The 15,360-nt window shown below is 39.0% G+C and overlaps 1 protein-coding gene across 1 annotated transcript; it reads left to right on the top strand.

Moving 5' to 3' along the window:
• The first annotated feature begins 6 nt into the window (after positions 1-6).
• FAM199X (family with sequence similarity 199, X-linked) lies at positions 7-13,390 on the top strand. The gene is made up of 6 exons (XM_014886985.2): positions 7-265; positions 3,000-3,219; positions 5,277-5,426; positions 5,746-5,907; positions 7,015-7,275; positions 8,709-13,390. Exons 1-6 carry the CDS (start codon positions 78-80, stop codon positions 8,877-8,879), a joined length of 1,152 nt encoding a protein of 383 aa, XP_014742471.1. The 5' UTR covers positions 7-77; the 3' UTR covers positions 8,880-13,390.
• Positions 13,391-15,360: the final 1,970 nt, after the last annotated feature.

Genomic DNA, 15,360 nt, shown 5'->3' with positions numbered 1-15,360 from the left:
CGGCGCTGCCGACGCCGTGTGCCCCGGGCGCTCCCGCCGCTGCCTGAGGCACGCCCGCCGCGCCCGTGCCCGCCGCCATGACCGAGGAGCCGTACGAGAAGTTCCTGGCCCCCGAGGAGCCGTGCCCGCTGCTCTCGCACCAGCACCCGCCGCGGGGCGGCAGCTTGAGCCTGAGCGAGGAGGGCTGCCTGGACGTGAGCGATTTCGGCTGCCAGCTCTCCTCCTGCCACCGCACCGACCCTCTGCACCGCTTCCATTCCAACAGGTCCGCTCGGCGCGTCGGGGCGGCCGGGCCGGGAGATGCTGAGGGGCCGGGGCGGGCAGCGCGGGGGTCGCGGCGGGGTCGGAGCCGCCCCTGGCAGGGCCGCGCATCCTTCCCTGCTCCTGCCCGGGACCAGCCGGGCATGGCCGCGCTGCGTGTCCTCCGCACGCCCTGCCGGGTTACCCTTCCCTTTGGCTTAGTCTAGGCTCGGCTCATCACGTTACTGTTGACTGTGTGAGCTGAGTCGATTTTTTAAGATGTTTTTTCATAGAATCACAGAATGGTTTCGGTTGGAAGGGAGCCTAAAGGTCATCTGGTTCCAACTCCCCTGCCTTGGGCAGGCCCATCTTCCACTAGGATCAGGTTGCTCTTAGCCTCATTCTGAGTTTCTTAATTTTTGAGATTTTGAATTTTTAAAGGCTGTTGGCAGCTACATAATGGTGTATTTGTAAGACTTAAAGGCAGGCCTCGCATGGACACCAGGAAGACCTTTAGAGATTCAGAATGAGGCGGCTTGGTGTCTGCACTGACTCCTGCTACTAATTAAGGGCAAATTATTCTCCCTGTAATTTGTAGAAAAGGTCTATTCTAGAAGTGCAAATGCAGCTCTGCAAAGAAATTCCAGTTGTGTTCATAAAATCAAAACCACAGTCCTGCTTTCCTAAAAACTTAATTCTGCTAATGCATAATATTAAGTTTGAACATAGCAATAACTTTCTTTAAGAATAATCTATGAGATTTCAGTTTTCAATATATGAGTGTCCAATATTCCTGTTCCAGACTTGCGAGATGTTTTTATGAGTTATTAGTATTTCTGAGACACAATTATGAAGATTGAATTTGTATGAAGTAATGGAAATTGCACTTTAAAAGTGTCTTTCACAAGGGCAAACTCTTAATGATACATTCTTAAATGATTCAGCATGAAGATCTTTGATCAAACATGATACACTCTCATAATATAGTTCTTAAGTCATAAGACATGAGCAATAAGATATATTCTTAGAATATCTGTAAATAAATGTGTGATAGTTACAAAATTCGCATTTAGTTAATTTTCTACATTTCTCTTTGTGTTGCCTTCCCAGGTGTGTTGCTCAGGTTTGCTCATTTTACAAGCCTGGTTTTTAACTCAGGCATCTCAAGGGGTTGTTTGACTTCTCTGGAAAAGGACATGCCCTGTCTTGCACCGATTAAGCCAATGCAGATGTGCAGCACAATCCCTGGTGTTCACATGAGGATTTCTATTTTTTTAAAGTTAGGAGCAATTTTAATGTAGCTCCCCTTTGTTGTTTATCCAGTTCACCCCAGGGAGCATAGCAGCCCCCCAGCCATGAGAAGGTGAAGCTGACTGCCTGTACCTGGAGTATCTGTGTAGTTTGTTGGTGCTAGAACACCTTGATTTGATATTTCTGGGAACTTTGTCCACTCCATCTTTTCTTTCATCATTATTTCGTGGATTCTGAAGCTGTATTCATCTTGAGTAATGTGCTGTGATATCACAGTCTTGTTCTGCTCATTACCAATGGATTGCCCTGCCCACAAGAGTCTGTACCAGCAAGGCATTGCACATCTGTGAGGGATGCAGAAAGGGAGGCAGGGCAAGAACTCCTGAATCTGCTACAAGGAAAGTTTTGGAAAGGTCTTTAACATTGAGTAAATTCACATCTGGCCAAGTAGATGGAGTGACTCCATCACAAATGTATTTAGCCGGCCTGGTATGCAGCTTAATGAGGTTGAGGAGCAGCCTTTCTGGTCATAGGATTGCTCAGTTGGATAGAAGAGTGTTTTTCTAGTTAGCCAGGCTGAAGTGGACAGGCTGATGGAACAGGAGTTGATTGTGTGGGTTTTTGTGGTGCATTTTAGAAGCCCTTTTCAAATTATTTTGGCCATATTGCACTGCTGTGCTGACTCATATTTGTGTCGACCTACTTTTCTCCAATATGTAAAATAAGTCCAGATATGGAGACTGATTTCATGAGCTTGTTGCATTCTGGCTTACTCTCATTAGAGTAAAAAATCTGTTCTGTGAAAATTGAGTTCTCAATAGCTTTCCTTTAGCAGCAACTTCAGCTAGCTTTGTAATGAGGTGAAAAAGTGTTTAGTTTTGGCATGGTATTTTTACACAGGTCACTTCCCTTTCTTGCACTGTCTCATTCCAATAGCATGTCCAATGTTTTTGACGTTCAGAGTTGTGAACAATAGATCGATAATGTGTTTCCTTATTAAGCCTTAATTTTGTGGGAGACTATCAGCCTGAAATTTCTTTTTTAATTCTATTTTTCCTGAAGTCAAATTGATTAATTACTTAGTTTTGTTTGTTCCAGTTTATATGGAAGTTAAATATACCAATATGTGGAAAATTTTATTTTTAGATCAGTATGTTTTAAAAACCCAACCAGCAGGAAAAAAAGGGCAATTTCCATATTACAAGAGTCATAGCTCTGGGATAGAAACTGATAATATATCAAAATAAAGGTGTAATTATTCTAACTGTATATGGATTTTTGCCTTGATATTTGTAGCACTGTGTTCCCTTTGGTGTTGTTCATGTACTTTAAAAAATATTTAAAAATATAATACTTCAGTTTACATAATTATAACTTATTTCAATAAAATAAATGTATAATATTATTGACTAGCTAAGTAGAGGTAGTTTTACAAGGCTTAAAGGAATTTCTTAGGACACATGGTGCCAAGGTTTGCTGCTCTCTAATTGTGTTGTCCTGTTTTGCAGGTGGAACTTGACATCTTGTGGGACCAGTGTGGCCAGCTCAGAGTGCAGTGAGGAGCTGTTCTCATCGGTGTCAGTTGGGGATCAGGATGATTGTTACTCTCTGCTGGATGACCAGGAGTTCACCTCTTTTGATCTGTTCCCCGAGGGCAGTGTCTGCAGTGATGTCTCCTCTTCTATCAGCACATACTGGGATTGGTCAGACAGCGAGTTTGAGTGGCAGGTAAACTGGTTCCACAGGAAATGTAAAATTTTGTGTACACTATTGCATGCTGCATTTAGCTGTAGTTGAAAAGTAATAGAATAGAATATCCTGAGTTGGAAGGGACCCACAAGGATCACTGAAGTCCAGCTCCTGTCCCTGCACAGAACAAACCCAGGAATTACACCCTGTGTCTGAGAGTGTTGCCCAAACACTCCTTGAGCTCTGTCAGGCTTGATGCTGTGCCCACTGCCCTGGGGAGCCTGTTCCAGTTCCTGACCAGCCTCTGGGGGAAGAATCTTTTTCTGACACCTAACCTTAACTTCCCCTGACCTGGCATTCTGCTGTTCCCTTGTGTCTTGTCACTGTTCTCCGCCTCCTTTCTCTCTTGAGGAAACTGTAGACAGCTATGAAGTCTCCCCTCAGTCTTCTGAGCAAACCAAGTGACCTCAGCACTTGTTTCTTTGTAACTACTGAACATAGGAGCACATATCTGAATCTTGAACAATAGAAAAAAATGTTTTGTTTCATTGTATTCCAACCTCCTTAATCAGGAGGAGAGGCTGAAAGTCAGCCCTCCAAAGAAGGACGCTTACATATTATGGTCGGTTGATTCTAGGGGCCAGCGTGTGTTCCTTGTAGCCATGAGCTTAGACCCTTATTACTGAGGATATGCCCTGCTAATGAAATCTGCTTATAGATATCTGGTCCTACTGAAACTTTCTAGGTAAAGTGTACAAACTCTTGCCATAGCTTATTTCTTTCCTATCTTTTTTTCTATGCCATTAAGAGTACAGAGCTCATTTTGCCTCACCAGAATGGGAAGATGAATCACATCCTTTTCCCTATACTGTACTGGATGCAGTCCTTGTTGGGTTTTTCTAGTTTGTAATAGTCTTCCCTGTTCAGGAATTTTTCAAATGTGATATGCTTTTTAATATATTATAGACCTAAATTGACTTTTTATATTAAAGACTTAAATCAACTCCGAATGTATACATAACTTTGAAATGTGCAACATAGGGCTTCAGAATTTATTGGAGAATACTTTAAAATTTTTATAAGGCTTAGTCAGATCATATAGTCTTCTAAGACAGTACAAGATCTGAACACTGATTTCAAGAAAGCTCCAATTCTGTTTCAGAAGATGCAAGTGAACTTGAGACATGTTCTGAGATCAGCTTTGAATTTCTGAGTGGTTTAGTCCAACTGCTGGTCTCAATGTGTGTTATATCACTGAAGTTACAAGTGTGTGTGTATAATGCAGCCTGTAGGAGCAGCTCAGGTTGGATCCCGAAGATTCAGAGCTTCACTGAGTTGTGAAATTTTAATTGCCTGATAAACTTGGCAATTGTTTTGAAAAGAAGCCATTTTCTATGGCTTCTGACAGTATGATTGGTAACTGGCTTTTTTATTACTCTTTGTTTTTTAAAACAAGATTTTTTTAAGAGACTTGATTAGATTTGTAGGATTTGGAAAGAGTTTTTGTAGTTCTTTATGGTGTCATCTGGCAGAATCTGAGTGCAAATAATCCAACTGTCTCACTTTAACTGGAAGTGCATTCAGAAATCACATATCGGGTGTATGCATGAAACTAGATGAAGTTCTCAGTTGCTTCCAGGCAAATGACAGTGATTTTAATTGAATTGTCTTGTGTAATTATGGAGTTTGTTAAGAATTACAGACCTACTTTAAATTTATCTTCCTTAAACTAGACTTAGGCTCCAAAATGGAAGGTTTAGATTTAGGTTTGGATTGCAATGGATAATTTCCACTGATGGAGAAGGGAAATAGTTGACATGTGACTTCAAGCTGCTGTTTTCTTAAACGCAAATTCTTAAAAAGAAGATTGATAAGTACAGAATAGTGTGAATTGAGTTTGCTGCACGTTTTATTTGTGGGAAGATTCAAGGGAGTATTGCAGGTTTATGAGTAATTAGAAAGAGTTTGTTAAAGTACAGAGATAATCAGTGCTTTGCTAATTTGATGGTATGTTTTGAATTGTTAATAGGGTTAGAACGATTTACAATCTGCCTACTGTATTCTAAAGCTTTGTTCTTCCTTTTGCATGTTACAAGTTGCCTGGCAGCGACATTACAAGTGGGAGTGATGTGCTTTCTGATGTTATACCGAGTATTCCAAGCTCTCCCTGTCTGCTTCCCAAAAAGAAGAACAAGCATAGGAATCTTGATGAACTTCCATGGAGTGCAATGACAAATGATGAACAGGTGACTTTTTTCCTATGTGAGAACTGCAATGTACAGAAGAACTTCCAATTAAAAGACACGACTTAAAGGCTATCCTGTTTGCTGTAGGTGTAAATGCAGACCTGTGCAGTACTCTTTGATTCTTAAAACTAAACCTTGTCCTTTGGATGTATAGGAGGCAGTTTAATGACTACTCAGATTTTCACCCTAAGTTTTAAGGATACTCAAGGCTAGAACCATGATACTTGTGCATGTTTTATTCTCTCAGTTCTTCGTTTTTTCTGTCTTTCATTTAGAATCAATAATACTTCAAAATGACTTGCTTTTCTTTGGGTCCTAGGTTGAATATATTGAATATTTGAGTCGCAAAGTCAGTACAGAGATGGGTCTTCGAGAGCAACTTGATATTATTAAAATTATTGATCCTACTGCTCAGATCTCTCCTACAGATAGTGAATTCATTATTGAATTGAACTGTCTCACAGATGAAAAACTGAAACAGGTGAGTTAAGGTCTGTACATTTGACTTTAAGGTTTCAGCATCTGATTATATCTTGCAAAATCTTAACAATTGCAAAAATTGTGATCAATTTTTATGCATAATCATTAGATTAGTAGAGAGAGACACTAGAGCACAATACTGTCAGTGACGGAAAATAGAGTTCAAAAGCATATTTATATGTATTAAACCTTGACATAAAAGAAGACTGGTTATATATTCTCACTGTGTGTTAGGCCAGAGCTGGTGAGTGTGTAATGAGTTATGTTGTGGACTGGTGCTGCTTATGGCATTATACTCCACTTCATGACCATCAGCTAGCTGAGGCTCTTCATTTGCTCACTGAATGTAAGCTAGCATTTAAAACTCCACAGGATTGGAATTCACTGGAGAAGACCATAAATTTTATTTCTATCAGAAAGGGATAGAGAATAATACATTTTAAAGATGTTACAAGATGCAAATTATAACCAAGAAGAGTGCCTGGCTGATAGGGTAGATACATCCTACTGTCTTCTCAGACATTGAATTATTGAAATGTGTTGGTGGGAAGAGATGCAGTGTCCAAACAAGCTGAACTCCTCAGTGTTGCACTGATAATGATGAAGTTGAAAATAGAAAACATTCAATTCTTTTGTGGGCTTCACCCATTTCATATTTCAAGCATTTTGTAAGTGTAATATTAAAGTAGAAAAGTGCTTCTTTACACCCACTTTTGTTTGAGTATACCTAGGAAAATAAAGGTGTTTGATACATTTAGTAAACAACTTAGTTCAGTTAAACTTGTCTGATATTCCTGTGTGGTGTTAAAAGAATAACATATCGTTACATAGTCACAACCCTGACAGGTGGGAGTGACAAGAGCCCTCCAGCTTTTGCTACTTATTTTTCTTCCTTCCGTAGTGAAATTTCACGAATGTTAACTAAGTTCTCTGGGTCACTCCAGGTTGTCTGGGATTTAAGCGGGCACAGGAAAATGTTTTAAAAGCCTAACAGCTGACCCAATAACTTCATCATTATTAATAGGCAGATTTTGGTTTTTCCATGAAAAGGAGTATCTCAGTGCAGCATTTATCAAGCTATAGTAATTTTTCTGCCTCTGTTCTAAAGGTGAGAAACTATATCAAGGAACACGGACCTCGCCAGCGGTCTGCAAGGGAGAGCTGGAAGAGGAGCAGCTACAGCTGTGCGAGTACCAGTGGTGTGAGTGGTGCCAGTGCCAGCAGCAGCAGTGCCAGCATGGTCAGCTCAGCAAGCAGCAGTGGCTCCAGCGTTGCCAACTCTGCTTCAAACTCCAGTGCCAACATGAGTCGAGCACACAGTGACAGCAATTTGTCCACAAGTGCTGCGGAAAGAATCCGGGATTCAAAAGTAAAGTTTCTGGTTATGTGTATCTGTATTAATTAAGCTGTCTTAACTCCTTAAGCTTGCTCATGGGATCTTACCTGGGATACTTGTGCTGAAGGAGTTATCTAGCTAAACTAATGATCAAAAGGAGTTTAAGCTAGTGCTCCTCTCATCACTTCCAACCAAAAGCCTGATGTTTGGATGTAATATGTAGCTGTTGACACCTGTGTCAGGTCTGATCTGCCACAGGTATGTTGCCTTGTGAGGGACAGCTGTTCCTGGAGTTTCAGGCAGGTTTCAGCCACAAGGTACTAAGATGCAAGCAATGCCTCATATTAGGCTATCAGCTCTTTTGTGATTTTCTTTACTTGCTGAGTACCTCTTCGGCTAGCAGGGAAAGAAATCGGGAAGCGCCACAGAAGATGTTGCACAGATTCTTTATTTCATCTATGAAGGGCTCTCAGGGCAACAGATCCACTGAGTGGGGTTCTAAGGGGACTTTTGTAGGGTTAAGGGGTCTTTCAAATAACCAGTAACAAAGGATTGAAAAGTTGATCAACTAAAACAGCTTCTAGACAAAAATGAACCAATTATTTGAAGAATCAGAAAAGGACCAATTGCTAATAGATAAAAGTGAAGGTTAGCAAAGAGGGGAATATTTTTAGTATTAGTAGTTCTAATTTATCAACTTCTTATCTAAGGTATCATTTCCACGGGGGTCTCTCTTGGGGATTTGCCATTTCTTCAGAGATGGTCTCTGCTCCCTCCACAGTAGATATTCTAATTCCTTTTGTTTAGGATAAGTTGAGTGTGCTTGAATAAGGGCTTATGCATCTAACTTAAGAAAAAAAATTGTTTAAGAATGATCACCTAATCTAAGCATCATTTCCGGACAGTAGAGGCACGCTTGATTGGTTTTGGTTTTTCCTCAACTAGAAGTTTCCTCAGTGAAATGAATATTCCTTATCTTTTTGATGAATTAATCTTTTTGAATCTTCCATATTCTTTGAGCATGTCTCATGAGATTCCTTGGTGAGAAGGTCCCTCTGAAGCACATTGCATTTAAAGTAGTACTGTGGCACTCCTTCTGTCCCCATAATTTTAATTTTAAATGTGAAGGAGAGGAGCGGTTCTTTCTTGCTCTTCAGCATCTTGGGTTTGTTAATGTAAGACTAACATTTCTCCAGCAATAAAGATTCCTCCAATCAAAGACTTAACTATGCAACATCACAGGGTAATGTTGTGCCTCATAATTCAGTTGTGGTAAATGATCTTGATATTTTAATATTAGGTATGATTTTGGATGAATGTTTACACCACCTCTGAGAATTTGTATTTGTTATTTTTCAGAGCAGATGTTATTTTAGTGGTTAATTTATATTTGCCAGCTTTTGAGATTTTTTTTTTCTTATTTACAGAACAAAATCTTAGGTTTTGTCTCTTCTGTTTTTTGACAGAAACGTTCCAAGCAGCGGAAGCTCCAGCAAAAGGCCTTACGGAAGAGACAGCTGAAAGAACAAAGACAAGCTCGTAAGGAAAGACTGAGTGGATTATTTCTTAATGAAGAAGTGCTGTCTTTAAAAGTGACTGAGGAGGACCATGAAGGAGATGTGGATGTTTTAATGTGACAGGGGTGAATTTATCAGTGTTCTTTCTAAGCCTTAAATGTATTATCCTTATTGTTTACATATATTTCTTGACCAAATTTTGATTAGTATTAACAATACAAACCAGATCTTTTCTCAAGTGTAATTTTGCTAAGAAGGTCTAAGTATTGAGTAACTTCAGCATTTTGAGACTAATTTTGCAACAAAGAATTCAGAAAGTTACCTGTTTTCTGAAAAGCTGCTGAATAGATATGGTTTTAAGGAAATTTGAACTTGGCTAACATGCTAACTTACTTGCACGTAAGTCTAGGGGTGCTGTTGGATGACACAAAGCATGCATTATTATGCTTCAGCTTTTTTAGGTTTTTTTCCAACTTAGAGTTAGTATTACACTTGACTTTTTCTGTCTTCCTTTCCCATTATTAGGAAGATTGTTTAGCATGAGGAAAAATCTTTTGCTCTATGGGGCTTTCTTCAGCCTTGCTCTTGGTTTGTACAAAATCAAAATACTGTTGATACTTTTCTAAAAGTTGTGATTTAACTCAAAACTACACAGAAAACAAGAAGCAGGACATCTAACGCAGAGAATCTGTAATACAATACTACCTAATAATGTAGTTCTTAGGAACCAACTAAAATTTAAAAAAACCCTCTCAAAATAATTGCAGGCTTAGTCTTCAGAAGATTATTTTGCTTCTCAATATCTTATGATCATTACTAATGGATCACCAGTACATCCCTAATATTTCTGTGGAAAAAATTCCAATAAGAACACATTTATGCATTGAAAATACACTAACCTGCAAATCAATTTTCTAGGACACTACTTAAAATATTTAAAAACACTACTGGAAATGGAAGTGCAAACAAGTGGCACACAACTTCAGTGGTTTTCTTCCCCAGAAACATATCTAGATAGTTTCATATAGTTGACAGGAGAACTTAATTAATGCAGCTGTACTTTTTAATTGTATGTTTAACTGAGGTTGTCTTCTGTGTGGGTTGTTACACCATGACATGTATCAGAATTCTCCTTTTGTTGTCTATCAGCTTTTGAAATTTCTCATTGTAAGAAAATTATATAAAATGGTGGCTTTCAGGTAGGGAAATAGTAGTAGTTTCAACCTTTTTCTTGATTCTGACAATCTTTAAGCTGATTTTAGTCTTTATCTTGGCACTACTTTTATAGAACTCCTTCCCCCCACAGCTGAGATAAAAATGATAGTCTAAATTTTAATGTGAAATTTAAAAATTTATAAAAGTATTTTTGAGTTCTGAATTTAGGAAATAATTTTTTATTATGTTGATGCTTCATTACATTAATTTTGCTCTTGAATTAAGGAGTTTGACAGCTTAGTGTGGCCAGAGGTGTCTGTAATTGCAGGATACAGACCAATCCTGCAGAATGCATGATCAGCTTTAGGACTACTGACATTAATGTTCCATGTCCTGCACACACTTATTAGCCCTGACAGCTGAAGTATTTTTCTTTCAGAGGTGGCATTCCTTTTAGCCTCAAAATAAACTGACCAGTAAAATATCTGAACAATGACCTCTGAAAGGGTTTTGGTAAGAAATAAGTGAAGTCCATAGTCAAACTAATATGTTTGAACTTACTGCTGCTCTACAGCAGGTCACCAGGCTTGACCATTGACTGACAAAAAGCCAGGTAATGCCATTTTAGGCTCATATTAGCTATCCCATATGGCCAGCTATTTGTTCACTAACCACAGGTGTCTGGGACCTGTCAGTATTTGCTTGTGCTGTGCTGTTGCTGGTTGATGCCTCCCTCCTGTATAATCAATACTGAAAACTTCTTAACACTATACACTTTAATGAGAAATTAGATTGACTTAAAAATGGAGCTTCTTTTAAATAGCTTATGTGGAAGATAAAATTGAATTTCTATCAATTTGGCTAATTTCAGGGTGTGGTTGTTCAACTCTTCCACGGTAATAGGTGAATTAATCCTTAAACACTTCACCATGTGTACACTGTTACAGTTCAGTACAACTCTTTATTTTCTGTAGTGACTTTGAAATGTGATTGAATTTTTTTTCTGAAGAAAAATGCACACTTTGTACTGTAGAGAATTGAAACTCTGAAGTGAATTGTAAGAAAGGTGCAATATCTCAGTGTGGTGGAGCATGAAAGTGTGTCACTTTATTCTGTTTCAGCAGTTATTCAGAGTTTAAAATGCCTCAGGGTTTTGTTGAGAGAAGACCCCATCATTTTGATGAGGTACAGTTATTCTGGTCACCTGTCTGCTAGCTTCCAGAGATCATGAAGTGAGGGAGGATAGTATTTCCATCATAGTGTGAGCATGTAAGTATAAATTATTCTAAGTGATTAGATGGGTCCAGTTGCTCGTCTGTTATATTGGACAAAAAGGTCCTGGGTGCCAGAATAGCTGATTGTGCTGTGTTGTCTCCAGCAGGTACTTCAGTCATGTGGCTGACATGTGACAGTTAAAATGATAGAAGAGAGTGGATTTCCAGGGATTCCCTGCTAATAATTTATAACTCTGTGATCTCATAGATCCAGGATGGTCTTAAGCATACAAAGAATACAAAACTCTGAACGTTCTGGTAAGAATGCAGAATAACATCTTGCTTACCTTGAATGTTCTTTGCCAAGTACTCAGAGACATAATGTTGTCTTTTCGTGATCTCAGAGAATCAGGCCTCAAGTGACTGTGGGATTCAAGAGTTCTCACATACTTCTACACATTTGGGCTTCTTTTCCTTTTTCTTTCTCGTCCTCTGTAGTTCCAGTGACATACTCATTTTGTGGTGGGGGGAGGTTTTTTGTCAGATTCATGTTTTTCCCTGCAGCATGCTCAGTGCTTACTCAGGAAGACCCCATCCATGGTGGTTTTAAGAGACATTTAGTGGTGGGCTTGGCAGTGTTAGATTTAGGGTTGGAGTTGATGATCTTAAAAGGACTTTTCCAATCTAAATCTATTAATTTCTGTGAAATACCTGTGGTATTAGTCAAACTGTTGGAATGTCAGTGGAATCAGGCTTGCTGATTTAAGTTTCAGCCATTGTGGCTACAGGTGTAACTACTGGGTTCTGATGAAGAGTAACAGACAGCCAAAATAATGCATCCTTATTGTGTTTTTTTTTTCTTAAAAAAAAATCCCTGCTTTTTATTAATAGAGAAAAAATGTCAAGCTTAAAAACAACACAGAGACACACAGGAAAAAGCTCATAGTTACATGGCTTCATGGTACTGGAACTGTGTCTATAGGAACTTTGTACCCACTGCAATGTGAATACAATCATTTTACACCTGTAACAATAAGTTTGCTTCCATGGTAACTTTTTCTCTAAAAAGGCTTAGAAGGAGCACTGAAAGTCTGATTGCAATAAGACTGTAAACAAAAGGGAGCATTATTTTCTAATACGATTTTAAATATGAGGAAGAAAGCTGCCTGACAAACTTGGCTGATTTCTGTATATCTAATGTCATCATTTGTTAAAATACCTATTTTTTTTTAATCTGGGAAGCTGATAAAAAGATGGTTACAGTGTGCTCAATATGGGGTGCTTACTAGGAAGAGCAGGAGGAGTCTTTGCAAGACTTTCTTGGGCTCAAATTTGAGTTCTCATATTGTGGTTTGAAACCTGTGAAGATCATTCTCTGGGGAGAAAACAAACCAACCAACCTGCTTGAACTTACTTACATGCATTTACATCAGAGTGCATATACAACAGAGAAAGATAAAAATGGCAATATTTACTGTTCATCTATGCTGAATGGCCTGAAGCCATTTCTTTTCTCCTAACACTCTTTCATCTTTGAAATCAGTTGATGTATTGGTCTATAAATATTAATAAACGTGTCTGTTTTGGGAGCTTTTAAAGTTCATTAATATAAGCCAGATTTTCATGGCAAATGTTGCTAGATTTATTGGTTTAATGTTCTTAAGCTTACTGATCTTGCTATGCTTGGGCACAGAGAAGTCAACAGTTGTCCATTTAAGGATTGCAAAGATTAGTTTATTAATCTATCAAGGGCAAATCTAAGTAATATTCAAAGTTTGTCTATTTTTACTGTTAACTCTGATGAATCATATTTGCATTCTCTCTCATCTGGCTAACTTTAAAACGTTTCCAAATGACAAATAAATTCTTCAATGTAAAAAAGTAATTGTAATATTGAAGCCTCGAATATAGTTAATAACCAAAGCAAGGGGAAGGTGGGGGGATTGATTTTTTTTTTTTTTTCTTTTTGTCGGGGGGAGAGATGAGGATATAGATTAGAGTATATAGTATTGCTTAAATTTAAGGGTTTTTTTCCCCAGGTTCTCTGCTAATTGTATTGCTAAAATGCACTTTTGTATAGAAAACTGTTCTCTGTACATTCTGTATCTACTTTACACAATGTTTATAGAGATTTTTCTGAAGTTGTGAAGGATATACTGAAAGCTCTGATGCTGTTGAATTCAAGTTTTCATTGTATTTGAAAATAGTTATGTGCATATTGAAGTACAGGTTGGAATTAAAATTAATAATATAGCAAAGATATTCTTATGAAATGATGTGGTATCTTCTTCAGAGCAGGGGAATTTGTATACAGGACCTGTGGAGTCACTCTTCAGGCAGAAAATACAAATAAAGTGGCACATCTTAACTGTCCTTCATGGCACAAAGCAAACTGTTCCCCTTAGCTAAAGGGTCCTGTTAACCACAAAATCTGACAAGAATTGTTTCATAGGGAAACAATTAATTGTTGTGAATTGTATAACTCAAGGTCATGTACTTAAAGTTGTCAGTCTTTTGTTTTGATTCCTGTGCCAGAGGTATTTTTTTATATACATGCTCAGCACCAGCAAGGACACAGCAGTCTTTGAATAGGTAAGAGTGAGGACACTTGCCAACTTGTGTAAGTTGTGTCTCTGAACAAAATTTGCCTTCTGCAATACTGAAGTTTGAAGTGTAATATTGCAAAAACTCCTTTTTCCCCTTGGAATCCAATAAAAAATCCTGAAAACCTTAGAAGAGGATAGCTGGCATAGGGATGTATTCCTCAGCATGCAGAAAGTTTCCTGCAGCATCTCAGGGGTCTACAACTGCCTTGTTTGTCTTCGCTATGGCTCATGAAACACTTCTGGGAGTTGATTCTCATTAAACACTGACAGAAGTTAAAACTGACCAAGTGTTGCAATCCCAGTTTCTGTAGGTGTCAAGGGATGGAGAAGGACAGGGTGAAAAATGCTGCATATCACAGCAAGTCTTGTCAAACTATGAGAGATCTTTAATTGTTGTGAACAGAACTTGGAAGCTCCTGCCCTTGTGGTGCTATGTTTTCACCTGAGCAGCCAGCTTGTGAGTTTTTTCTGTTATCACCCAAAGGTGAGTGACAGTGTGGAGTGTTTTGCAACAAAAACCCAATTGAAATGTTTCCATTGGGATGTTTGCTTGTAAGGGCTGATGTTTCCTTGGATAGCACCTAGAAGCTGCAGGGAAACTGATGCTTAGATTTCTGATTCCCAGGACCTTTCCCAGTCTGTCCTGTTGCAGCAGTTCATTATCAAGGCTGCACGTGTGAGTGTGGTCTGACAAACAGCTGCCTGTCACCAGGGTTACATGGGCACAAGCAATGAGGTTATGAATCTCTTATTAGCAAGCCTTAAGCATTTCTTCATTTCTCTCTTAAGTGTCTGGCCAGTTTCACTGCATTGAGAGTCTCATTTGATGGCCAAACACTACTGAGGCACAAGCTGAATGAAGATTTCCACACTGGCAAAACTAATTGGTAAGCTTGCTTTACTTAATTGACAGAGGAAGGTGTCAGTGGCTATGGGCTTGCTGTCCTCAACCCACTCTTACTATACGAGCCTGAACTATACACTTCATCCAAACATCTCCCAGTACAAAACTAGTTGCATTTTGGTTTCCTGAGATCCTTTATGTGTTAGGGTAGAAAACATTTTTTTCACCTCCTTCTAGAACATTCATCCATTGTAAATCGTTTCTCTAGTGCTGAAATCAAATTTGAATTTAAATCTAAATCCACATTTCTGTTCTGAAATGTCATTTAGTGCTCTTTCCTCCATGCTGTAGTGACTAACACCTGGCAGCATCAGTGGTGCAAGAACTTATTTCTGATAATGTAGAACACATTCCTGAAGCTAAAGCATTATATTTCATCGTGGTGTTACAGTCTTTCTGATCCTACTTCAGTGGAAGCGACTGCAGTATTGCTGCAAAGTTTTTCGAAGGAGGAGGATTTACTGCTGTAGCTGATGCTGGAGTGCGACGGGGCTGTGCTGGTTCTCACGGCAGGTTCCTCGGCCCGTCTGTTGTCACCAGAGGGAGCACTGTGGTCATTTACTGGATTGGAAGCTGCACCTGCCAGCGTCCCTTTGCTAGAAATGATTTCCTTTATTCTGATACGTCCTGTTACAAGATGTTAGGGGGGATTTGCTTCTCCTCTTATGCTGCTTTTGAAGTAGGGATCTGTCTGTTAAGGGTTAGTTTTACAGTAATAACAT

This window comes from Sturnus vulgaris, chromosome 14, assembly GCF_052056855.1.
Source record: "Sturnus vulgaris isolate bStuVul1 chromosome 14, bStuVul1.hap1, whole genome shotgun sequence".
NCBI lineage: Eukaryota > Metazoa > Chordata > Aves > Passeriformes > Sturnidae > Sturnus > Sturnus vulgaris.
The sequence above is the reverse complement of the archived record's forward strand: the minus strand, read 5'-3'. Positions and strand labels throughout refer to the sequence as shown.